The sequence below is a fragment of the Simochromis diagramma genome, unplaced genomic scaffold (assembly GCF_900408965.1).
Source record: "Simochromis diagramma unplaced genomic scaffold, fSimDia1.1 OVJJ01000822.1, whole genome shotgun sequence".
Taxonomy (NCBI): Eukaryota; Metazoa; Chordata; class Actinopteri; order Cichliformes; family Cichlidae; genus Simochromis; species Simochromis diagramma.
Window position 1 is genome coordinate 618012 of NW_024387520.1, and position 27396 is coordinate 645407.

Sequence of the window (27396 nt, forward strand, 5' to 3'; positions counted from 1 at the left end):
TGAATTAATCAAGACTTTTAATGGTTCTTCAAATGATGTACACACAATGAAAAAACAAACATCTGATTAAACATCTGATTTTTTTGTACAGCATGTCATAAGTATCAGCTGCATCACACACAAAGACACACACTCAGAATACACAGCCTCCGTGCTGATCCTGTAGAGCCGGTACAGTCTGTAACAGCTCGCTAAAAGGAATCCAATTTATCAGCGGAGCCTGCAGCTCAAACAGAGACGCCGCATGTTGATCCAGCTTTGTTTTAGCGAACGCTGCCTGCTACCTACATGTGCGCTTGTGACTCAGAAGTGTTACAAACTATGGCATCAGCTGTTTTGCTTTATTTTCCACCTGAGCCTTCATGTCAGGTAAGGCGTGGACCTCGAGAGAGCTGCAACGTGGATACACGGAGAGCAAAGTGGCAGAGAGCCCGGGGTGGCCGGCGCTGCTGACGCAGAGAGCGCCGACACTTATAAAACTCTCGCCACCTGAGCCTCTCTCCCAGTTTGCAGCATGTGCGCTAAACAAGACTACGAACAAAAATTTAATCATGGAATGACCGAGTAAGAGAGTAGTCCGAGGACAACTGCTGCTAGTCTATAAAATGTTGCGATGTTGATGAAAAATTAAACGCGCAGTAACACACAGTTTCCATGCACACGGAAACACACATTCTGCTTTCGGGGACAGACGACGAGCCCCCTGATAACCAGAAACTAAAAGAAAACTATAAAAGACAAAAACAATAGTGTAATGGGTTTTTTTTAGATGTAATTATGTGGCTCTATTAAGATCCAGAGAGAAGCTAAAATACAGTCAAAGCCTCTCCTGTCTGACATCTTAATTGAAATTAACCCCTAAATAAATATGGTGAAAGTGATGATTCACCTGCTGATCACAGGTGCTAAAAATAGACTCCAATATATATATATATATGAGCGAGAGAGAGCGAGAGAAAAAAGCAGGGCTTGAAAATGATAAAGGAGCCTCATGCAGAGAAACATTCACGGCCGTCTGCCCCCCACCCCAAGAAACGAATAAAGATTGTTTAAGGATGGCTCGGACAGGGGAGAACAGGGGATGTGGGATGATTTCCTGAAACTGAAGCATGTGGTGTGAACAAAGATGGGGACAGGATAAGGGCAGCCAAGAGAGTGAACCACATCTCTCTGCAGCATTGGAGGGGAAAAAAGGAAGAAAGCAAGCAAGAAAGGAAGGGCCGATAGACCCATTAACCATCCTGATGAAATGGTTGGGTAACATGAGGACCGCAGTGTCCCGACCGAACGCAGCGGGAAGCGGCTCCCGGCACTGCGTGAGGCTGTGATGTGGTTCGTGGGTCAGGCGAGAGAGAATGAGAGAGAGAGATGGTAGTCTGCAAGGGCTGCGGCTGGGTGGATGCACGGGCTTGTTTGTTCAGTTCTTCAGCACCGCCTCGTAGCTCTGGAACACCCACTGGGAAACCTCTGCAGCTCTGCACTTCAGAGAGACCTGAGGGAGACAAGTTAGGGTGAGCATGATTTGATTTATAAAGCAGTCTGTTGGCAGGCAGTGCTTTGACTGACGCATGAACAAAAAGCAGGTTTTTAAAGGCCTGCTGCGGGTTATATAAAGCACCTCAGAAAAGGCGATAACTTATTGTTTGATCTTAAATCTTTGCTGTTCAGCTGATATCTTCATCGGGCAACTTCACATAACATTTCTCCAGATTCCTGGATTTATGGTGAATAAATGACCTCATCTTTTATATTTATAGAAGATTAAATTCCTAATTTTCCACCTTATAAGGAAAAAGGCTTCAGATGACACCCACTCCTACCCCCACCCACATTCAGTCTTATAAAGCACAGACAGACGTACACACAGAAATATAGATACATATACGCTCAGGAGAAAACAGAGAAGGCTTCTTCTCTCTTTGATGTCAGTCTCAGCTGGGAGGAGGTTTAGGATTAGATGGAGCTTCACAAAGTGCCCCCCCACCCTCCACCCCATCTTACTGCAATCACTCTGCAGATGTCACTTCCTCAGATCCAGAAATACACTATTTACAGGCAGCATAAGGCAGCTGCAGGACGGACACACACGCACACAAAGAAAAAAAGTGTAATAATTGCAAAAGACAGTGATTCTGAATAATCTAAAGTGTTTTGCTAATTAATTGGTGCGCAGTGAAAACCAGCCGCGCTTTCTCCTAAGACGAGTGGAACCCTTAATAACCCCCACGTCTCTGCGAAAAGGCATAGTGAAGAGAATAACCTGCATTCTTCTTGCCCTGACGGCGCTCACAAATCATCAGAGTGCGAGCCTTTTGGCTTTAATCACTGTCATTTCTTAGAATCACATTTGTTCCGCTAGAGTGGAGCTGGAATAGTCTGAAGGTCACATGGCGAGCACGCCTACGATAAGCGCCGACCCCAGGTGACTCTAGTTTCCAGCGACAAATACAAAACGGCACTCGAAGATAAGTAATTAAATCCTGGAGTGTCGTGTCCAGATTAGTCCTGCATTTTAAAATTTTGCTTTTAAATCTGTACCTGAATACGAGTAATGGATCTGTGTGCTTTATTCTAAAAGGACAGGATGACCCGAGCTTCTCTAACATTTTATCATTTCACCGTTGTTTTTTCTTTGGTGCACCAACACTACACAGCAAACACTTTGACACTTGGCACCATTATTATAATTAAAACGATCAGTAATGAATTTGATGAGTGACTGATGGGAATTTCACACCAGGCCCCTTCTATGACTCTGAATATTAATATCAAAGGCAGGTGATGGAGTGTGGAAAGCTTGCTGCAGTCAGCTGAAGCAGTAACAGTGCACAGCTCCTTCAGTGCTGCACTGGTACACTCAAGGCTCTTTATTAATGCATGCTGCTGCTGGCAACATTTAGACGCTCCTAACAGGAAGATGTGAAGAAACGCAGAAGCTCCAGCCACTGTGAACAAGCCGCTGGTTAGAGAGCAACTGCGAGAAACTGCAGTGTTCGAGTCTGCAGCCAAGAGCCTGCTGCTAAAATGTTTGTTTTATCGGATGAGGAAATGGAAGAAAAATACATCTTTGTGTCTATTATTGATGGACTGAGTGAGAGGGGGAGATCGCTCTTCAAGACAATCTTGGGCTTTACATAACACTGCATAAATACCAGCAGGATGTGCTTTTTTTGGAGTAATTAATGAGTCTGAAAATGATGCAGATCTGCTGTAAAACCTTGGAGCCACTACACCGTGATGAAGCACAGCAGCACTGCAATAAGGCAAAGCAAAGACAGACTGATACAGTATGATAAAAACCCTGTCTTCATAAAGCATGTGGACTGTTGAACTATTTAAAATAACCGAGACTGTTTAAATGTTAGATCCATTGTTAGCAACAGTTGTTAAAAGAACAGTAACATTCAACAAAAGGTTGGAAACATTCGTCAGAGTTTCTGATCCATATTTACATGGCAGCGTCACACAGTTGCTGCAAATCCGTGACACAAATCTCCGATCCCACGACATCCCAAAGCTGCTCTACAGCACTGAGATCTGATGACTCTGGAGGCCGTTTGAAAATAACGCTCAGTTGGTACTCGACGTGTGCCGGGAAACTATCCTCCACATCAATGCACCGGCAGCAGCCTGAACTGTGGACCCACACTTTCATGTTGTTTCTACCAAATTCTGACTCCTACCATCTGAATGTTGCAGCAGAAATTGAGACTCAAACTAGGCAACATTTTTCCCCCATCAGTTATTGTGGAATTTTTCAGGAGCCTGTGCAAACCTGCTCAGTTTCCTGTTCTTAGCGAACAGGAGTGGCACCTGATGCGCTCTTCTGCTGCTATAATCCATAGTAGGTTCAGAGATGCTCTTCTGCATACCTTGGTTGTAGCGAGTGGATATTTGAGTTACTGTTGCCCTCTAATCAGCTCCGAACAGTCTGGCAATTCTCCTCCGACATCAACAAGGTATTTCTGCCCAGAGAACTGTTGCTAACTGAATATTTTTCAGCCAAGTCTCAGAGATGCTTCTGTGGGAAAATCCCAGCAGACCAGCAGTTTCTGAAATATTCAAACCAGCCTGTCTGGCACCAACAACCATACCACATTCAGATCATTTTTCTTCTTCATTCTGATGCTAAGTTTGAACCTCAGGAGGTCGTCTTCACCACATCTATACTTCTAAATGCGTCAAGTCGCTGTCATGTGATAGGCTAATTGATATTCGCATTAATGGATAATTGAACCGATGTACCTAATGAATTGGCCAGCGAGTGTAAGAAAACGATTTTTACATGGAACACTAATCAAACTGTGCCATATCCGCTTCAATCAAAGGCAACGACATTAAAGTAAAACTGTTGTTGTGTTGCAATTAAGTTTGAAATTCGTATGAAATGCTCACGTCTAAATACTTTGATATGAAAGAGCTGAAAAACAAAACAACTGGGCTTTAAACTCCAAGTTGTTGTGCAGGGGTTTTGGTCAAAGGTTCAAAAAGCTCAGCAGAAGATTATTTCAAATTGATGTGTGGAAATTCTTACGTCTGCAAATGTCATCCATCCTCCATAGATGGATTTTTATCAAAAAGCTGTAAGAGGAGGACTGTGAGTGAGACCAGAAGGCAGACCCAGACAGAACAGCAGCAGATTGGATATTTGCATAAGTGTGAATAAAACGGAGGAGAAAAAAAAAGGTTCTCTTTAGATATCAACAACAATGATCAGATACAACATAGCACACAGGCCAGAATCAGCAGGTAAGGTTACAGCATGGTGGAAGCCATTCATGAGCTCAAAGAAAATAGGGAAAAAAATGCACAGAAAGACAAACACTGTCTGAGGATTTTTGTTTTCCAAGATGTACCCATTTAATCTACATCAGTGTGCTGGTAGCAGGTTTGTGTGGGGAAAAGGCCGGAGATGAAAAATAAAAACCCAAACCAGACTGCACTGAGGGTTCAGGAGAGATGGGAATGTCTGAGGCCGTTTTTCTAACAGTGGAGTCGGTGAGCTGAGTATTTATTGACAAATTCACAGTCTGAAACAAGTAAAACAAAAACATTCAAAGCAAAAGCAGGCCAGCAGCCCGTGCCCCACTGACGCTCTGATGTAGATGAACTGAACGCATGTGCAGATGTGCCCAGCAGTTCTTTGCATTGGAAAAATAAAATAATGAAACGAGCTCATCTTTGAAATGGACGTCTACTTAACAAAAGCACAGGGTGATTAGTTTATGTAAAAATGTAGTTTGTTACCGTTTTGGTTTATGTGCTGAAAACGGTTTTATTTGTGTATGTTCGATGTGTTAGACTTGTACATAGTTAAACATGTATGGATCAAATAAAATTGAATTCTGGATATGGATTTGTAAGCAATGAAATTTGAAATAAGGGGGTAGGAAGAGGAAAAGTGTAAACTTCATCCTACTCCTTTTCGAGCACACACATTCTGTAGACATAAATATACACATGAAAACTTGATGATTTTTAAGTTTTTTCCTCTTGTTATTTCAGTTATTTTTGCATGTTTGAAATAAAATTCTATCTAAATAATTTGATTTTAGATGCAATATTCATGTAAAATCTCCAAAATAATTCAGCAGTCTGTTGCATTGATTTATAATGCTACCCATAATGGTATCAAAGTGACATACACAAACCCTTCTATTAGAGATTCTGCAATTCTGATTAGAGATTTTTAAGAAAACTCTTCATCCACGTTTATGTTGAGAAACTGCTCACGTGTTTCGTTTTCAGCAGACTTCTCTATTTACCAAAACCCCTCAGATTTACCAGCTAAAGTGGTGGGTAGAAGAAAAAATAAATAAGTCAGCCCACAACACTGGTCACATTGTTGCCATGGGGACAGGACATGGCAGATGAGAAGACCATGCGTGATGTCAAAAAGATGAGCAGCATCCCTATTCGCCACTGTAAATACGGTAAAGTGTACACGAGCCTAACTGAGAGAGTCAAATGAGAACGTCAGCTTGGTGTCGGATGAGAAACGCAGGTACAAACCTGTTTGGAATCTCAGTTCAGTTTTGAACTTGCACTGCCAACAAACACGGACCTAAATGCAGGAAGCGGACCAATCTACAACACTGAGAGCAGCCAAACGTATGACACGGGACTTGGCGATGGAAAAACAAACAAGATGCAGCATGCAAAGATGCTGGTCATCAAATAAAAGCCACCTCGCATTATCAAAAATGGCTATAATTAGGCCACCATTACTGGTAACAGTGAGTGGAAATCTGAGTGAACGGGTGAGGGGGCGAGACACACTGTGCCAGAGAAAATGAAGCATGAGCTCTCAGATTTGTCTGATTCCCAGGCTAATGAAATCTGGGAGCGACAGACAATTTCCTAAATCCACAGCTGCCATAATGGCAAGATGGCAAAATACACTCTGAAAACAATTTGACAACACACAATAGACTGTGATGTTGCTCATATAAAGAATTAACACCTTAATGTGCTACCCTCAGCTCAAATGCTACATTTACAATGCTGCCAATTTGCAGGTAGATTTGCTTTAGTGCTCATAATCATTCCTAGGCTTGTGTAGGACACTTCAGCACTTCTTAGCACTGTTCCACTATGTAAAAAACACTGTTCCACACACACGGCTTCCAGTATTTACTCACTTTTCCATTGTTAGTGAAGCGTAGAATAAAACCGAGCAGGAAGCAGCATGGGATGTGGAATTGGGACACAGCGTCATAGAAGAGCTGAAGCTAATCAACTTTTAAGATAGGAGGAAAATAGGGCAGCTATGTTCAACCCTTAAAAACTGCATGTGTAAGCAGCAGCAAAACTCAAGCATGTCACCATACGTTGTCTACTAATGTCAGTGAATTAGAACAGTTTCATGTCTCATCTTCAGACGTGCAATAGAACCCAGAAAACAGTGTTACGGCTTTGCTTCTTCGGGTCTAAAAATAGCTGCCGACAAAAGGCTTTGGCAGCTTGGCTTTAATGTTCTGTGCCAAGAGAGCGCGGGGCCCGTGCAGCAGGCAGTCGCTCCGAGGGACGAACGTCAGGATACATACTGTGCGTGTGGTTTACTTTAAAGTCTGGTCCTATCGTTGCTGAATATACGTTTGTTAAAAGCACTTACAGTCACACCGAGAAACCATGTGGAGTTCAGAGGGTACAAGGTAGAAAACAAACCTGTTCTGCTTTCCCTTTTTCAGTCATATTTTGTCCTGTATCACATCAGGATGTGATCTGACCAAAGAGGCTTAACCGTGGTAGGTGTAAAACCACCTCAAAATTCTGAGACTTTAACGCAACTAACAAATTGCCTAGTCTAGACAGAAGAAAACAAAAAGACAGTTAATGCCACCTTATACATAAAACATGACCTGAAAGCAGACTGAGTGATGAGCAGGGAGGAGAGTCACACCAAGGTCATCGTTCTAGGCGAGTTATACAGAATTTCTAAGCCAAAAACAATCCATCAAGAGTGGCGACTGCAGCGTGCTGACAAAGCAAGACACATGCAACAACACAGCACACAAACAATTAACCCTACAACTGCACAACAACACATGTATGCGCACACAGATGAGTCACCACGGGTAAGTCATAGCCAGTGTTTTTCCACAGCCCTCCACGCACATCAGAGAAGTTTCCTTCCCTCAGACCGGCTCGTGTCGGTCAGACGTAGTTTTAAACGGTGTATTTTGCCCCAAAACAATCTTTTCCTGAACCCGCCCGAGCGGTTTTGTTGCCTAACCTAAATCAAACTACAAGTGAAAAAAAAGAAAAGCAAAAAAGCTGTCTGACAGGAAGCCCGAAGGCAAACTTCTCCCACTACCACACATCGCCATCCAATCCCTGTCCCTAGTGCACATCAACTGCTCAGTACTTCACATTAATCCCCGTCACATCTCTGCTTGTTCAGATCTGATATTAATGTCATTTGTCTCCATCTGTAATATGCAGTGCCCACTATTATTTAACTCCATCGTACTGATTTAATTTTCTAACCGGGCTTTAATTTCTGCTAAAAGTGCAAATCGGAGGTTTCACTCTTTACGGCGTTATTTATGACTGTGAGAATTCAGGATGTGGCTGATAGACAAGTCTGTCTGATTCATCAGTTATGAATATTTCAAAACATAACAAAATGGGAATTTTCAGTTATTATGGAGGGCATCAATTACAGCTGCCCAATAATGTTAATGTGAATAAATGTAATAATAGAGCTTGTTTAGAAAATGGGACATTTACGGCACCATCAAATTTCCAACAAAGCTTAGAATATCTGGGGAATAGGACTATTTTTTAGTCAAATTAGCTTGTATAATACTGCCTTACTGTGTATGAAACAAGCAGTTCTTTAAAATCTGTAAATGCTTCTTTTAAATGAACCAAAGTAAATTTGAAAAACATTATGTGACAACAAGTATGAATAATAAAGAAAAAAAAAGAAAAAAAAGAAAAATAGGTCATTTAGCATACAATTTACATGTTTTTATTTTTTAATTGGTGCAACTCGAACTGTTTCTTTCTCTCACTCTGCGCCATTGTACTCACCTGAACTTCGCCAACTTAAAGCTACTTTTAAGATCCTGCTTCTCACTTTCAAAGCGCTTCATAACCTTGCTCCTCCATATCTATCCGATCTTCTCCATACATACTCACCCCTTCGTACACTCCGCTCTTCTTCAGCTTCCCTTCTGTCTGTTCCACCTGCTCGCCTGACTACCATGGGACTCAGAGCCTTTAGTTGTTCTGCCCCGAGACTTTGGAATGCACTTCCACTTGCTCTACGGACCACACACTGTCTCACCACTTTTAAATCACTACTCAAAACCCATCTGTTTAGAATTGCATACACCTTAGGCCATTTTTACCTTGCTCAGTTTTTATATTTGCTTTTATACTTTTATGACTGTTTATGTCTAAATTCTATCTACCATGTTTGCTATATATACATTTTTCTTATGTTTTTTATGGTATTGTTTATGTGCTACTGTAAGGTGACCTTGAGGGTCTGAAAGGCGCCTATAAATAAAATGTATTATTATTATTATTATTATTATTATGTTATCCCAGAACAGGTTACAAGAACCATCTTTAGCAGAAAAAAAAATGCCCATGAATATGCTGCAGTTGTGATAATTTACTGTCAACATCAAAATATTGAAAGGAGCCATATTCCTGGTCATGAGTAAGCACCACAGCACAGGCAGCAGGGCAGCAGTACTCACTGTGTAGACTGGGTTTCCTGCCTGCACCCTCATCTCAGTCAGCACCCAGATGCCATTGGTGAGCTTCATGGACTGATACAGCATGTCCTGACCGTCCACTGTGCGCTTGGCTATGGTGAAGATGTTGCTACCCTGCAGTTTGTTAGAGGCTGCATCTGTAGAGGAAGCGTAATGAAACACTGTTAAATTGCAGTTTTAATCTAGTTAAGCGATTACTTAATATGGAGTTACTCACTGACTTCTACCACGATCAGCGACTAAAACCATTATTAAAAACGCACCAAATCATTACGGATTTCTTTTATTTCCATTTCTTAAAATTTCACTCCAGGCTGTCAGTGCAACAGAGACGCAGCCACTCGTTTAGAATTTTCCCCTCAGCCATCGTCTCACTCTTGTGCCCAAGCAGGACATGAAATGCTCTCTCTATGTTCATCAGGATGAAATTTAATCTTTGGGGGGAAAATCTCCATTAGGCCATCATTAGGAATTCTTCTCCAGTTCAGCTGCTCTCACACTTGTGTAAAACTAAATTATCACACATAAATAGGGACTGCAGCTGATGAGTTCCCATCAAATACAATTTGCTTCATTACCGAGGATCTGATTCTGAGCTGTGCACTGTGCTGGCTACAGAAGCTACTGAATATGTCTGGATAGGATTTTTTTTAAGCAAGTGCACTCTCCATTCTCCAACCATCCTTCTTACCTGAGCTGAGATGACAGTCTTTGATCTGAAACTGGGCCTCACTGTCATTAGGAATGTCTTTCCATGTAGCAAGAAAAACTTGCCGCTCTGTGGAGGAAGAGATATAATTAGTGATGAGTGCATTGTCAGAGCACACAATCAAATGTACATCTGAAAGCATAGTCGATTTTTTTGTAAAGGAAAATGTACATACTGCATTAAAGAGGGGAAAAAAACAAAAAGTCCAAGTAATGAGTGAGCAGCTTAGCACAAGACTTCCTGTTGTTGTTCAGGCTCTGGAGCATTAAATCTCAGCCTCTGGCTGCAGTCCTGCTGCTAGCCCCATCAGAAAGCTCCACAGGGAGAAATGCCAACACGTTTTCACAGAATAAATCAAATGACATCAAGAAACAAAACGTGAAAGAAGAAAAAAAAAAAAAAAAAAAGAGGCAGAAAATATCACTGGTGTGCAATCGAGGAGTAGTAGCTGTGCAGCCCCGAGATGTGAGTGAGTTCAAGCAGCTGGACACTTGCATACATCTACGTCACTGACTGCTTCACATGCGCCGAACAGTCACCTTCACTCAAACACTGACGTACGTGTCTATCGCTGACGTCAGATGGGCTTCGGCCTTTTTAAGTGAAGAGATTTTGCCAAGGAACACTCACCCATCTTCCCGTCCTCTACAAACAGCATGCTGATGGGGTACTGGCAGCTGAAGTAGAATACGTCAATGTTGTTCTTAACAGCCACCTGCAAGAGTGATTACATCGAAAGAGGGGGAAGGGAGGACAAGAGGAGGACAAGCATGAAGCATTACGTGAGTAATTACATTCCAAGTGCCCTCCAAGGATGGCCATTACTGCTTATGTGCACTGTTTACTAAATAACCAGCTAAAGTTGTTACGATAACTTGTGCATTCAAAAACACAAATACGGAGGTATTAACACGGTGGAGCCCAACAGTCTGAGGCCACTGCTCCTATTAAGAATTTGATTCAAATTTAATCCTTAATGTTTCATTACAAAATGTTAATACCAGCTTAACAATTTTACTGAAAAGCTCCATCTCCAATTTTCAGAATAACCACGTATTGGTTTGCCTCCTTTTACTTTAATGACAGCAGCCCTGGAGCCACTTGGAAATGGACACATTTGCTCAAAGCGGATAAACCATTTTATCCCAGCGTGATCTGACAATGATACAAAGACTCGTTTTTGATAGCACACTGAGGCTTCGCTTCCTCAGTGTTCAAGTCCCCGCAAATGTTCAGGAGTTTACATAACATGACAAAGGAGGAAGGTCCAGGACGGGGAGCGTTGCTTGGTCTTCAGATCACTGTGGAAAACATCTAAGGTGGGTTATGGCTGCAGCAGTACAAATCCTTAACTACACAGATGCAGCCCACAGGGTTTCTCTGTTTACATACACTCCTCTGTCACAGCCACAAATGTGGAAATGGTAAATAGCAAATAGTATTTTTTTTCCTTCCACTGCTATTTCTAAGCTAACCGAGTGTTTTGATTTTGTTTTTCTTCCTGACAAATGTTTTAAAGCTGCAAAACATCTGAGTTGACTACTAGACAGCCTTGTTTTGACACAAGTTTTCAAGCCTTTTATTCTTTATTCAGGAAATTCTGCATCAGTGCTGAAGTTGCTTTTCTACCTCTCAGTGAAAAAACAAAACAAACAAAAACAAACAAAAATCCCCCCACAAAACTTGATTTGTTGATCTTGTGATGGTGTGCTCACTTACGCTGCGTCTCACCATGCTTTGGATGAAACTGATCCAGTTTCCGCACACTGTTTTAGAGTAGTGTAATGCACGACCCCCTCAGAAACTTTCAGACATGACTTGACACAGAGAAATCCTCTCATCTCTCAGAATAACAAATTGACTTCTGACACTTTCACTTAGTTCTGAAGGCACATTTCTCACTATCACAATGCTACAAGCCTGGAAACTTGAAAAGGAGCTATTTTTATAGCAACCAAGGAATATTTGCTAGTTTATGTACTTGATTCAACTTTTAATGAGCACATCACATCCACCTGAACATTTCCTAAAGCACCAAACTCCCACTACTGGCAGGTGGACATAGAAATACAGGAAAAAAAAAAAACAAACTTTTGGACTCCACTTTATAACATCATTACTAAAAGTCGTGTTCATAACTGGCCCCTCACCTTATCACCAAAGATCTAAATATAATCAAATTAACAGTCTACAAACAGCCTTGAAATATGATTTACAACAAGATATAAATAAACATGAAAATGAGAAAGATCACAACAGAAGACAGTGTTAAAAATAAAATCTGAAAACTGTCCAAAACAACAACAACCACATATAAAATTATAAAAAAAAATGTGTTGGCCACAGGCTTTAAACAGACAATTCATAGTCTATGCAAGGAAAAACTACAGGACACAGAAACACTCTAGCGACTTGTGGTTGAAAGCGAGCACATGAAGTAACAAGCGTCAGCCAGTGATACTGATCGGGCTGTTGAACAAAGAGGTGCTGAAAGAAGAACAGCGAGTTCAAACAGAGCATGGCAGAAGAATGGCTCATGAATTATTCATTACAGGGCATCTTATTCCTGAGTGCAACACAGGACAGCACAAAAAGACCACAAAGCTCCATTCTGAACATTTGTGATCTAGCGGTCTATTAAAAAGGGTTAGATGCCCAAGATGAGCGGGTCTGACATCTACTGTAGAGAAATGAAATAAAGAAAAAACAAACTTCCAGTCTAATAGTATCTGACACATTATTACATCACACGGCCTTCAAGTTAATCTACTGGCAGCACAATAGTTTCCAGCTCTGTAAAGTTCCCTTTTATGGACAAAAAGATGCAGGAGTAGCTTGCCATTTTTCAGGTAAAGTCTCCACTGCAGCATTATTATTATTTGGATGAGACTCAGTTAACTGCTGTGTCCAGATGTTGCCAGCGTACGAGTGTAAGAAACAAACTGCTTCGACACGTTAATAGTTAAAAGAGCACTCAGAATATTATGCGACACCTTCATCACAACAAAATACAACACATATCTCAGGAGATGTCAAACCCACAACAGTAACCATCAAAGCGGGGCCGTGAGGCAGCACCGCAGAAAGGTTAGCGAGGCTACTGAGGCCAGGAGAAACAAAAGAGCCATGTGCTGTGAGACCGCTAATGACCAATCCCACCTCCATCGCCCCCTAAGGCGCTCTTATCTTCCCTCTCCAGCTGCACACAGCACCCATCCACCATGCTGGCCAGTTAAAAGAGCCGCCCTAATCAAGAAACAGACAGGCTCTGCCGTTTTTTTTAACATTTTCAACAAATCATTATGGCTCTGAAGTCTGTTTTTGCGCTTTAATCACATTACAGTTTACAGTGTGGGAATTCAGCAGTATAGCTTGACTAATCAGTTAGAACATATGGTCATATCTTCGGGTCAGTGCCTCAAAAGACAATGTGAAGTCCACTGGATAGATCAGGTTAAATGATTCATAAGTTAAAATTTTGTGAACTTTAATTTAGAATTTGACAGATTAAGCTGAGTAATGTTTCTGTTTAATTATGAAAAACCTTAAATAACCATGCCAAATCCATTTAAACTTACTGAATCTATGCAATGGGTGTCATAATATAAAGTCAAATTTCAGGACGATAAAGTGTTGAAAATTCAAAAACAGTGGAAATATGTAACCACTTATTCCGATTTGTTCTCGACACCAGTCATGTGTTTGATAGCTTATGTTACTGCCACACTGTGACGCTGAAAAGTTCAGCCAAGTTTGGATTCATGGAAAACGAATACAGAAGCAAGGACAGAATAACACTGTCATTTCAAGCAAAACAAAAAGTAGCAATGTCATAAATAATTCAGGGGAAATGAACACAAGTGAAGGTTATACCTGCAAGTTGTTAAGAGGCTCCATCTTCATGACAGGTCCCACAGTATTGAGGGGAAGAGTCACTTCAATACTCTGGTTTGGGCTGAGAGGAGTTAGAACCTGCAGTGGACCAGCTGGAGCGAGACCAAAGCTTAAGCGAGACAAAGAAGAGAAAAAGGCAAACATGAGCATCCATTGCAGGGTTTGCTCAAGGTCTATAGTATCAAGCTTCAATCTTGTGAAAACCCTGTACGGATTATTAGCTGGTCTTACCTGTTTCTGTTAAACTGTATAGCAAAATCAGTCATGACACTCATAGCTTTATTGGTGAGGGTCATCTCCATTTGGATGACCCCAGAACGGCGGGCGAAAGTGCCTGATATCTCCAAGCCCTTGGCCTTCAAAGCTGGAAGCCAAACCTTAACAGAGACAAGATCATTTATTTTCTGAAGGATCTCTTCTGTTTTTTTAATCTTTCCCCAGCTTATATAAACTTACAGTTTTGGGGGCGCTGTAGGCTCCCATAGGCATACCAACTCCCCCTCCGAGATCAAACAGGTCATCCAGACCGCCGCTGACAGGGGCACTGAAAGAGGCTGGCATTGCAGCTGGGGGAGCACCAAAACCAGCCCCAATCTGTGGGTTACAAAGCAACATGTTCACATTCAATGTCACTTTGTACTGAACAATCAAAGGCCAACAAAAATTCTGAAAAATGACTTACAGCAGGACTTCCACCAAGGTCTCCTCCAAGCTGAGCAGAATGAAAAAGCACAGAAGTAATTGAAGTTATTTAGTGCAGTATTAAATTATTTTCTGACAACTTTAAAGAGGTGGATTGAGGGGTGGGGGGTGGAAGTCTAAAATGTCTTTCGGTGAATGATGACAGCTATGGGGTTTATATCATTATATCAAGTAACAGCAAAAAAAGAGATAAAAGAATAGTAAGACTCCTTTTATGTACTTCACTTTTTACCATCCACAAGTTCTGCCTACTGGTTGTTGAAATCCAAGAGCTTTTTGTTAAACTGCTGCTCAATAAATAGGTGTACTGTCATTGCGACTTCACACTGTGACAAAGCTAAACTACTGTGCACGGAAAGAAATTTGACCAAAAACACAGGTGTGAGTCATTAAAATCTCACCTACAGGGAGTGGGGGTGGGGGGGGGACTGACAGTGCAAAGTGCAAACAGACTAATATCACTGTGGGATGACTATTCAGAGGGGACACGGTGGCACAACAGGGGACAAGAGAAGGGTTCAAGACTGGTGCTGGCCTTTAGTGGTCCAGCACGGTCCCCTGGACCAACCTCAGTGGGGCTGTAATCTGGGGGCGATGGGGATTGATGTGGGAGCTGAGGTGACTGAGGAGTGTCCATCCGCAGGGGAATGGGTGGCTGATTGAAAGATGAGACACCACAGAGCCCAGAGATAAGAGATGGACTTAAGGATTTGACATCATGTTTACGACATATATCAGGACAATAAAGATGATAATGATGAATGAAGAGATTTAGGTACATTCTCAAAACAAAACAAAAAAAAAACAACAACAACAACATAATAAAACTGTTTTTATATTCTATAATGGCCTGATATGGTTTATAAATGTTAAGCCCTCCCCTTCCACGTAGTTACCGGCTCAGACTCATCCCCCATCTGCAGGTGCAGCATTGAACAAAGGGAATAAATACAAGAGTCAAAAGAAAAAAGAAAAAGGCACCAAAGGACACAATACAAGGATAAAATAGCTGCAAGCAGTGATGAGGGGGAGGCCAAGCAGTCGCCATGGCAACTTGAGCTCATCATGTCAATTTTTTCCCCCTGTTATTAATGTGTTGTTCTATCAGTGGTCAGACAACTTTCAGATGACATGGAGAGTCCATACATCAAGTCTGGTGGCAATATATCAAAATCAGAATGTGCCTGGATCTGTCCCAATTGGAAAAAAAAATGGCCTGTAAAAATGTTTTGAAACTTCTTAAAATCCAGTATGTCAAAAGTAGCCATGAGCATCGATAAACTTGGCTTCATCAAAGTGATTCACTGTTTTTCGCATAAATAGATCTTCAGCTGCAGCCCACTGGTTACAGTTGAGGCACAGCCATAAAACTTTGTGGAAAGAATCAGTCAACACTTCTCCATTTAGTGCACCAACATTCACTTCAATTGTTTACCAGAAGCGGCTTGTATGTATGTTACATGGCTGCTTGGCCCCCTGTTATCGTTACTGGGCGTCTTTAATGTTAAACCTCTGGGTGAAATAAACAGCCTTTCAATTTCACTTAAATAATCATGTTCAGAAGACATACCAGGCTGTCAAGTCCTCCTCCAAGAAGGTCCATAGCACCCATTTGCATGCCACTAGAGGCTGGTGGTGGTGGTCCAGTGGTGGTGGGAGGTGTCAGGTCAAGATTGAGAAGATCTCCCAGCAGGTCTCCCTGGGATGGGATGACAGCTGGAGGGGCATCAGAAACTGCAGCAGCAGAAGCTGTGTCAGGGCTCTCACTCTCCCCACTGGTAAAAGCAAGGGGGGGGGATGATGTTAAGGCCATATGCATTATGACAACTTTGGTTATTATGAAGCCCCTAATTTGTCATTAAACTCCTGATAAAACTCAATCGAGTTCATATGAATAATGGTAAATGGATGTAATGAATTACATCCGAAAGAAGGAACAAACAAAGAAATGCTCCACAGCTTGGCACTATATGCAAGTTATACTCAGCAGATTTGCTTGAAAGCAAAACACCATAGTTAAGAGGGCAGTTCCACTCAAGTAAACTAAGCCCTCTGCCTGCAGTGTCAAAATAATTAAAGTCTATGACTCACGATTCAGTACTGCCAGGGAGTCTCTTGTGCTGAACTCCACGGCTGCCCTCAACAAAGGCACTGGGAGGCTTGTGGTAGACAGAGGCCAGAGTACCAATGTGGCAGATAAGTTCCTCCAGCAGTGTAGGCTCAATCAGATCTGTCTCCTCAGAGATCAGTGGCTTCTCAGCCAGAACCACCTCTTTGGCAGCCACAGGGTCTGTGGAGAGCAGACGCCAGTAGATGTAGCCTCGGTCTCTTAGATCTGGGTTATCAGAGTCCTGTGAAAAAGGGATGAGTCATAAGGAATGTCTTTATGTTGTATGTTTAATAAATACTTAATGTTCGACTCTGTCTTGGCCCAGAAGTTATACAAAGATATCAAAAACGGAGTTTGCCTTAGGGTAGTGGTAAGATTTGGATAATGTATGAGGCAATCTGACACTGTACTTTTTTTTCTCAGCATAGAAAAGCACAAAGTTCCCAGGGTTCTAACAAAATCAAGTAAGCTTAAAAGTTACTTCAGTGAATAGCCAATATATTCATTCTTTGAAGTTGCGAGGCACATTGTCTCTACATTGCTGCTTTCTGCTAGCCTTTTACAAGAAAAAAAATGTTTGTGTGCATAAAAATTGGACTTAGGGGTGAAATTACCATTTTCTTTTTTGCATGTTTGCCAATAGTATACACAAGTACTGGAAAAATAAAAATAAATGAATAAATGTAAATCTGTGAGAGGATTATAAAAGGTCTGGATTTTGGAACAGAAATAGGAAGCCCCTTTTAATAACGTTTAAATGACACAACTAAAAGAATAAAGAAATAAGCAACAAAGTTCAAAAAGCAGACAATAAAGGATGCACTGTCAAATATCCACGGACAGGAAAAATAGCATGTATGACGTAGACTGCTTATTCCCCCGCCCCCCCCCTCACCTGTGTGGCTAGGCTTAGCACCTGCTGCACCAGCTCTTGGGTCTCCGTTGGCTTTTTCAGGAACAATTTGACGATTGCAGTCAGGAGCTGCAACTGCACCTAGAGGCCAGTGAGAACACCAAATGTGTTACAAATGCTCACGCACTGCTTTTAAAAGCAAGTGAATAAATGATCATTAAGATGTACCTTAACACTGTGCGACAGTTTAAGACACGCAGTGAGGTTTTAATATGTTTTACATAAATGACACACCTTTCTAGCAGTAAATAGTTTAAGACAATTTTACACATGCACTGCAGCCCCAAAATTTCTGTCACAACACAGCACAAAAAACAAATTGTTTAATATCTGACTGGTTAGCTCAGACAATACAGTCCCTTGTGTTAGGTCTGCGTAATGTTCACAGAATACACAATGAGTAAGTGCGCTTAACATGTCCTTCTGGATGGAATATATTTCCAAGGCAGTAATATGGGAATCAATCAATTACTTAGGGAGAGTCTAACACCAAGCAAAGCTGTGTAATCCGACAGTGAACTGTGGCAGAAAGATCTTCAGAGTAAAGGCTGGAGTTTCAACAAATACGCCCCTGAGCCACATATAAGAAGTGACACACTGAAATATTGTAAAGCCTTCTCATTAATCACGGTTAGTAACAAGAAATTTTGTTCCACTGTTTCTTTATTTTTTCTTATTTTAATCATTGAGCAAGCTCACTAAAAAGAAAAAAGGTCTCTGGTACTTTCAAAATGGTTTATGCTTTCTCATCCTTTGCTACAGCTAACCAGTGGTTTTAATGATTTCCTGCTCGAAAGGGCGCATCTGTTACTCCCAGCACTGATGGCAAATTATTACTGCAGCTTCCATTAAATATTGACTTTTTCAAATAACAACCTCCCCACACCCTCCTAAATACACCTGAGTGCTTTCATCGTGGAAACCCTCCAAAAAGCTCTCCAGCAGCTCATCAGCATTGTCGATGCGCTCAGCGTACTCTCCTACAATCCAGATCATGGCGGCACGCGCCTCCGGCTCATCCAGAGAGTCCAGATTTTCACACAGAGTGGCAATCACACTCTCGTACCTGCAAACAGTGACACAAAGCATCAGTGCATCAGATTCAGAGACACTTAAACGCAAGACTGACAAAATGCAAATTGCAGTTATTTTCTTAAAACAGCATTCATCTGTTTGTCGCCGAGATGGACCAAAATAACTATAATAAAATCTGATCAAACAACCACATGTCTGGCTTGTAATACGTGGTAGCAAATAACTGCCTACTTTCATATCCAGCAGACACAGAACAACATTAACACTGCTTTGGAGTCGTGTTTTCTGGCACCCTGACAAATGTAAATTTATTATTCACTCTCCTTTTAGCTCTGGTTTGGTTTTCCTGTCTTTCGCAGGCAACATGCCAAACTGTGAAGTTTTCTGCAGTGGTTGGTGAATTTCTGATCTGCATAAAATGCTTGATAATAATTTAGTCCATTTACATATTGCTTTCATTAAAAAAAAAAAAAAAAAAAAAAAAAAAAAAAAATGCTACAGCACAAATGCCTAATTAATAGAAAATCCAAAGGTTGTCCTGGGCAGTGACTCGTGTCGCTCAATGCACAAGGCATGCTGATCTGGAAACATTGCAAAGCTGCTTCCTTAGAGGCTCACAGCCTTGCAGCTGTGTAGGCACTCCCCTGGATCCACAGCCAAAGTTGGACTCTAGACAAACCAACATACCCTTTGAGCCAGGTACAATCAAGTACCGTCGACTACAAGCAGGTTTTTAGAGGGAAACACTTTGTCTTTATGATCAAAAGGTTTTCATTGCTTATTTAAAGATCAAGAGGAAATGAATGATGAGGTGTCTACATGTGCATAACAGCATATGTAAATAAGGGTTATAAGTCTTTGTCATACATTTGATAAATGTGAGGATTATTCATATAAACACAGAGAGAGTTTTAAGTAAAGTGGAAAATGTGAAAACAAACATGTCCAAGAAGAAACCTACTTGTTAGGGTACTTGCGGAAGATGTCCTTGATGACCACAATGGCCTCTTGCACCACATAGTTGACCTTAGTCTGAATGAGGTCTAGCAGTGTGCTGACACAGCGCTCAGCTGATTGCTAAAAAACAGAGAGAGAGAAAGAAAAAATGACTGGCGTGCAGATTAAGTAGTTCAGTAAGTGTTCTTGTAAAAAAAAAAAAAAGAAAAAAAAAGAAAATTGTACTTGATTTTAATGTGGATGAGATTCTCTTGAAGGACATCTCCTTGAGCCTTGACACATCGCTTTCTACAGTCCTGCTACTTTTGTATTACTCCCTGAAAGTCCCACTCTAAACTTTTAGCATGCTGGATCTCATCCACTGTGTCTAAACAGTACATTTTTTAAAAGAAGATTTTATTTCGGGTTAGGGTTAGTGGGTGGTCACTGTGTTGGTAGGTGCACAATTGCATGAGCAATGCTATGTACCACAGCTCAGCTCGTGTCTGCTGAAAGTTGTCCCTCAGACACCTCAGGTCATTTTAGCAGAACTTTGCATTGACAGTTGGATCCCAGGAGACAAATTCATGGTGTACAACTCTATGAATGTTAATATGCTGGCATGCTACTCTGGACTTGATGCGCTGCCTTCAGGCTGTGACAGTGTGGGGCTCTTCTACTGAAAACTGCTCTTCGGTCTCTGGGTCACAGCCAGATTCCCAGCTCTCATCACCAGTGATGATCCTTGACATGAAGGTTGAGTCAGTTTGACACAGGATTTGATGTTTGCTCTCTGTGCGAGGTGCTAACAGAACCGAGTTGACAGCCGTGGAATCAGCAATGGAGTAGAAAGGGTTAGAATAGAGGAAAGAGGAGAGCAGGAGCATACAGAGTGTGGGGTCTATGGTGAAATTGCAGCCTGCAAGTGGTTAAAGCAGGACTTCCACCAAGTCATACTAGCACAGCATGAAGCAGCAGAGCGGTTCATCAACACTTGCTTTTTGTTTGTTTTGGGTTTCTTTTTTTAAACAGTCATGAATATTTCCTGATGCACAGTGGTAGATAACATCTGTGTAGTGCGCAGAAAATGATTTCATTGGTTTTACTGAAGATTAATTTCACTTCACAATGAAACCACATTTTAAATGTCAACGGTAACAGGTTCTATTGAATCCTGTGCTGGATACTCATACTTCCCCAAAATGGAAATATTAATAAGCTGTAGTTCAACTTGTCTGAGGAACTAACACATAACAATGCCATGATGACAGCACCACCTTGTGTTTGAAACTCCGTCTTACTGGTTGGTGGCAAGTAGATTAACTATTTACAGCACTGTGATCTTCAACTACCAGCAAAGTGAACACACAAACCTAGGCATTCACTATGTAGCTAACACAAATATTTAACCAATGAAGCGTCTGATGACATCACCTTCGCTTACCTCAACTTTGATGGCACAGCGGCCAATGGCTCTGACCGCTTTACGCACAAAGTCCACATCCACCTCAGTGGCATATTCCTTTAACTCTGCCAGCACCTACAGCAGGACAGATGTGTGTCACTCACTGGATTCTATTAAATAGATTTATTCTTGGGAGCATCCTTAGATAATGTTGCATTATAGATGTGGGTTTCTTACCTGAGCAATATTGGCTTGAGATGCTAGGCGAATCATAATGTCCAGCTTCTCCAGTTTGACGTAGATGGGGTCATTGTACTTGACAAAGAAAACCTTCATTTCGTGCTTCAGGATCTCTGGGCTGCAATGACACATTAAACATTGCTTGTTTACAAAGTAAAAAAAAAAAAAAAGGAGTCTAACTGAAATATGACAGTTTATTAAAGACGTGGCAAAGAGACCCTCTCCTCAGGCTTACCGTCTCTGGACAATGAGATTGATGTTTCTCAGCGCCACATACTGCAACTCAGGCTCAGCAGAGAGGAGTGTAACCAGTGGAGGAGCGAGCTTCTTCAGTAAAGTGCCATAATAGTCCAAGTCTTTGGGCAGCATCTCCATGAACTTCATTAAAACTTTAACCGCTGACAACACCACTGCAGAGTTGGCATGCGAGAGCCGTGGGGTCACACGCTCACAGATGCTAGCAGGTGTTATTAATGTTGGAAAAGGAAGAGCAGAAAATTAAAACTAATCCACAGTGAATAGAACTTAATGACAAGCACAAGGACTAAGCCGTCTCCTTACCTTTGGGACTCCCGGTCATCACGAGGTGTGTAATTGGCCAGACAGTCAAGGATGAATATCTGTCCCCACTCTGTGCACTCATTAAGAGCTGTCAGCAACTTGTTTATGGTCTGAGGGTTCAGGTCCATTAGATTACTATTGGGATGAGACTCAGCAATCTCAGACAGCGCTGCTACTGCATTTGCGACAACCTACAAATGAAGACAAAGCCACAGATAAATGCTAACAGGAAGAAAACCATGCCCACTTACAAAAGAGATCACTGACATCATGTTCAACATCTGCACGCCAACAATGGGCTTATCAGTGAACGATAGAGCTATGGCTTGTAGGCAGCTCTGTCACATGTAAGAAACATGGCTGGCTCAACAGCCAGCTAAAAAGGCTTCGTTAAGAAGTCGTACCATAGGGTTGGAGTCAGAGATGAGATCTTTAAGGGTGTCCAGGAAGCCCTGATCCTCCACCAACTGGGCATTGATATCATGAAGCTTTGCTACACAAACAGCAGCCGTCTTCCTCACATATGGGTCTTCATCCTTCAGACATTTTCTCAAAGGCTCACAGAGGTACTCTGTGATCTTGTCCACACGGATGCAGCCCATGGTACGAACAGCAAGAGCCCGGATGAGAGGGTTGGGGTCTTCACAATCCTAATGGGTGATTTAATGAGGTCAGAAGTTCTGTTGCAAATATTTTATTAATTTCTAAAGAATCCTGCATTACACAAGCAATTTTTTAATTCGATTTAACTCTTGTTTGTATCAAAATCCTTGACCATGTAAAATGGTCCACAATATTTCTGGCACAAAAAAAATTAATTAATTAATTAATTAATTAATTAATTAAAAAACAAACAAAAAAAAACAAAAAAAAAAAAACAAACCAGGAGTCGAAGATCACCTAAAAAGCTGATCATTTCTTACAGCATCTACATATTTATGACAAACTGAGCTTTACCTTCACAAAGGTGTTAACAGCCATGATCGCCATGTCTGGCTGGCTTTTTGCGTAGTTCATCAAGTAGAGGTAGACCAGCTTCTTCAGTTCCAGGTTATCTGTCTGCATGCAGTTCACAACATCTGGGAACAGAGCACTGAAGGAGAGACGAGCTGTTATACAACTTATGACTCACAGTGAGAGCTCATGTATGCAGTTCTACTCTACATTTGTAGACATGATTTTCACTGATATTTTCCCCTCTAACTCACCTGACATCCTTGCCCACTGTCATGGATGCAATGACCTTCTTTACAGCCTCCTTCTTCTTCTCTTTCTTATCACTATTGAGCTCTGCTTTGAGCTCAAAGATCTCCCCTGTACACAAGAGACAGAGATGGGATTAAAAACATGAAATGGTATAAATGTCCATGGCTAGAAAAAAAATGCTGGGCGAGTTGATTGGTCAACACCAGTCCTGTTTGGGTCAGTGACCTGTGAAGCAAACTGGCTGAAAAGCACTTCCATTTTACTCCACTAAATTTATTTTAAAGCTTCAAGCACACCCTTCTTCTGATATGTGTAGATGTATAATAGAAAATATAAACTATTATTAAATGAACTACAGTATTTAGCAATAATTAAATTGTTCTTTTTGCGAATGTGTGATTGATAGGCCTGGGAGCCCAGTGGGGGGAGGGGCATCTTTTAGAAACATCTTAATTAGAAACATCTTATTGCGTAATCCAACTGGTACACAAATAGGATGAAAGTGCTTTGCCAACATTAAAATGTGCAAACTAGACAGTGGACACACTGGCTGACATTTTACAATTCTCTGTCAGAAAGCTGACTGGCTGTCAGCTGTAAGCATAATGAACGCGGTGCAAGAGCTTTTTCTCCCACAGACAGAACAATGGAGTGGGTTGTAGAATAAACACCTAGACCTGTAGTTTTCATCTAAATACTTCTGGGAGGTTGCCATTTCCTTAACAATTATTTCCTTGAATTATCTAAAACTATAATTAGTTTAAAATGTAATCTTTTCATTGGAGAGTGAATGAGTTCATCAGCAAATGTTTACAGAAGCACTTATGTTGCTGCTGTAAACCTTTCAGCAGTTTAGCGGAACCAATTCATACAGTTGCCCTACAATTAGCATTGCACTGTAATCACATTACTATACTAAACTCAACAGCCACATTACAGTTACATTAATGTCATTATCTGCACAATGGGTGCACAAAGATATCAAACATGTCTTTTTCATCCTGCACATCTGTGCTACATTGAGCTTATCTCAGACATGTGCAGAGATGAGGAAACGCAGGACTTTGTGTAAACACAAAGCTAGTAAAGAACAGTGTTATTAAAGCAGAGTGTATACAGTGTCTGTCAAATATAAACACAAAAGGAGTGTGTTTGCCTATTTGTGGTGAATTGTACACAGAATTTTTTATTTTTTTTAATTTGAGAATCACGTTTAATTTAGTTTTTATTGCAGTCTAACTCAGCTGCCTAATTAGGGTACAAACTACACACTGAAAGCAAACTGCAAATTATAAGCTTAAATTTGAATTGGCAGACTTCAGTGTTTCCCAGGCAAATTAATACTCAAAGTCTCTTTTGCATGTGAGCTCCACACTGCACAACACAGCATCAGGCAGATCCAACGGGGGGAAGATTTTGAAGGAAACTTGTTCTTATGTCTCAGGTAATCCTTAAAAACCAAGGAGTCTGGTACACTATCATTTACAAGCATCTGTTTATATTTCTTAAGCCCTGTGTGTGAGAACAAAGAGGGCTTCTAGGCTTTCCCAGAGCAACATTGTGTGAGGGGAGCTGCTGAAATACAAGGAGGCCTAGCAGTTATCTCACTGAGAGCTAATTCTCACTACGTCTTATCTGATATACAAAAGCCAAAGCTCTTGTTCTTGGGAACAACTTTGATACAAAGCCGTGAGATGACATCTTTAGGTACATTTTCTGTTTTGTTTTGTTTGTTTTTTCCTTACTTAAATCTACCTTATAGTTCGGTAACATTCCTGGTTCTACCACAATATGCTTGCTCTTGAAACAAGTAAATGTGCTTGGTTTCATAGACTTGAAGTTAGTAAATACATGCCAAATCATTTTACTGGGAATCTACAGAACTTTTTTTTTTTTTTTATCAGCGAGAAAAAAAACATCTATTAAGTACTTTAACAACCTGGGAAAAGGTTAGGTCCCCTTTGGTAAAAATAATAATTTGGCACAACCCAGCTCACAATGACAATAAATCCCAAAGCACTCGCATAAATATAATGTGTAGGTACCAACAACAATAATTATAATCTTGCACTAAGGAGTTTACCATGTTAAATCTTCTAAAGAACAAAGTTTCAAACCTTTCTTGGTAGTGGTGAAGTACTTGGAGTCCGTCATCTTGGATCCAAATTGTCGATTCTCCTGCAAACGAATGACAGGATGAGAAAGATGATAGCGAAATCTTTTCCTGACTGGAAACTTGGAGCATCACGAGAACAACAGGAAATACTAGAAATGCAAGCACAGGGAAATAAAAGGAATTCCTGTCTTCTCCTGAATAAATGGTAGGGATCTGTCGGAAATCAAAACAATGGATTCTGTTAAGAAATCAGACACTAATATCTTCTCTTTACAAAAATCATCTTGGTCAGCACGTATGGGGCCAACAATAACTCTTGTCAGCCAACATTAAATGTTTTCTTCTGGGTATCATTAGCTATACTTCCTCATCCCGTTGCCCTCAAGGCACTATTTCATTTTATTTTTACTTTTCTTTTAAGTTTAAGGTACAAAGATGCCTGCTTGACACATTTCAGAGAAAATTGTAAAATATTAAAATACTATTGGAAAAATAAAACCTGTGTTTTTACATGAAATTTTAACATTTTTGGCTTATGGACAGCTGGTCGTTCTTAGGAGGTCTCCACAACAGATCATCTGCCTCCATCTCACCCAATCTCTAGTATCCTCCTGTCACACACTCCATCCATAAATCTCGTCTATAGTCTCCGTCTGTTCATCCTGCCTGGAAGCTTCATATTCAACATCCTTTTCCCAATGCATCCACATCACCTCAGCCTTCTTTCTAACTTTGACTCCAAGCTGCTCGACCTGAGCTGTCCATCTGATGTACTCTTTACTAATCTTATCCATCCTGGTCAATCTAAATGAAAAGACACGTTTAATTCTGCCACCTTTAGCTTGGCCTCCTGTCTGTTTGTCAATCCCACCATACATTCTTTCTGTTGTATTCTGTCACTAATCAGCCCTGACATCTCAACTACACCCATTCCACCCTGCCTGCACCATCCCCTTCACCTTTCTTAAGCACTGGCCAATGTTTAGGTTGGCATCAGGTATTTAAACTCAACCACGTACAACTAGTAGCTTAACTGGACAGCAGTTTATGTTTAACATATATATGGCTTGTTCATACTAACATATGTGGAATTTGTCTCTTTAAAGTCTTTCTGATATGGAAATAAGTTAGTGTTTCCTTGACTATACACTGAATATCTATTATTACTGTGTTACAAATATGTAAAAACACTGCTGCAGTGAATAAACAAACCCATAATGATTTCATTAATCCCACTTATATTCAGTTCAGTCAAATGGTAGAACACAGAAAGAGAGAGAAAATTCCTTCACAATATTCCGCAAAATAACCCTTTAGGCTCTTCAACACACGTCTACATTTATGAATGAATCCTGTTAGACTGACATGTTAACTTGTTATTAATGGTACTGAAAAACACATTAACTAGAGCACCGGGTTTCAGGTACCAGTCGACATCCGATAAGTCGCTAACTAGCCACAAGTTAACCAAAACCGAGCCCAACTGTCGACGTAGTTAGCAAAACGTTAGCCGATTACGATCCGTTTGTACGATAAAGCACACTGCTACCGCCCTAAATTGACACCGAAACTCTCGTGTACTCTTACGTAGCTTCTGATCTTACAACATAAGTATTTAACAAAAGCTGTCCTTACACCGCTAGATAAAACACAGAGTTGAGAAAATGTTCTCTACTTGGCTAGCATTAGGCTAGAACAGCATTAGCATAGCTGGCTCGAGTCTGTACGAAAGAAGGCACACGTAGTTGAGTAGTTAACCCAAAATGAGCTAAATTGCAGCCGATATTTGCGCATTTGAAAGTGCATTTCAATCCACTACTCACGCATAACTGATTTGCCCACTCCTGCATGTTTGCAGCAGTTAGAGTAGATGAATGAAGCTAATGCTAAAGGATAGCAGCCTGGTGCAGTGTGCCTGTCAGTGTCAGCTAGCGCCTGACCACTTCTCTGGCTAGCAAAGCTGAGACATGACCTTCTAAGTAGGGACTTAAGGAAGCCTTTGCCGGGATAGTTAAGCTCTTAATCTGTCGGGGTAATTAAGACCTTACTCAACGAATTAGCGTACCTTCTGGCGTTAAAATTAAACTCGCCATACAGTGAATTCAGCAAGCACAAATATCTTACCGTGACAAGCGTAGCAGTTACTGTGATGGCCTTCGTCCCCTCCTACTTGATTTACTTCCGTCTTTTAACAAAATAACAACAGGCAGGCAACGTCAGCTCTCATTCATACAGGGCTGGTCATAATGAGACAAAGAAATTCAGGAACTCTGTCAACGCTGTGCGCTTTTCTTTTCAGCTCCAATCCGGCTACTTAAATCTACATACAGAGTAGT

At 41.1% G+C, this 27396-nt stretch overlaps 1 protein-coding gene across 5 annotated transcripts; it reads right to left on the minus strand.

The window, feature by feature from the left end:
- Positions 1 to 27309, minus strand: ap1b1 (adaptor related protein complex 1 subunit beta 1). Of its 5 annotated transcripts, none has more exons than XM_040019245.1 (24): positions 27185 to 27309; positions 25062 to 25122; positions 22947 to 23052; positions 22696 to 22831; positions 22143 to 22388; positions 21739 to 21929; positions 21413 to 21634; positions 21175 to 21295; positions 20977 to 21072; positions 19558 to 19673; positions 18462 to 18627; positions 17544 to 17642; positions 16630 to 16889; positions 16109 to 16313; positions 15435 to 15455; positions 15107 to 15193; positions 14519 to 14548; positions 14293 to 14430; positions 14068 to 14213; positions 13816 to 13945; positions 10573 to 10657; positions 9925 to 10011; positions 9216 to 9370; positions 1 to 1492 (listed from the first exon to the last, which is right to left on the minus strand). In XM_040019245.1, the coding sequence occupies exons 2-24, from the start codon at positions 25096 to 25098 to the stop codon at positions 1418 to 1420; spliced, it is 2955 nt and encodes a 984-aa protein (XP_039875179.1). In that variant the 5' UTR covers positions 25099 to 25122; positions 27185 to 27309; the 3' UTR covers positions 1 to 1417. The 5 variants fall into 5 exon arrangements, with proteins under 5 accessions (XP_039875179.1, XP_039875176.1, XP_039875178.1 ...); XM_040019242.1 differs by lacking the exon at positions 27185 to 27309 and adding an exon at positions 26884 to 27098; XM_040019244.1 differs by lacking the exons at positions 15435 to 15455; positions 27185 to 27309 and adding an exon at positions 26884 to 27098.
- Between the last annotated feature and the right edge of the window lie 87 nt (positions 27310 to 27396).

Excerpts from the sequence above, each read along its gene's own strand:
- ap1b1 (XM_040019242.1), bottom strand. The coding sequence starts at position 26,910 with ATGCAGGAGTGGGCAAATCAGTTATGC. Across the intron at positions 18,628-19,557 it reads TTCCGCAAGTACCCTAACAA|GTACGAGAGTGTGATTGCCA; the intron begins GTAGGTTTCTTC and ends CACTGTTTGCAG. Across the intron at positions 16,314-16,629 it reads CTCCCTGGCAGTACTGAATC|TGGGGAGAGTGAGAGCCCTG; the intron begins GTGAGTCATAGA and ends TGCTTTTACCAG.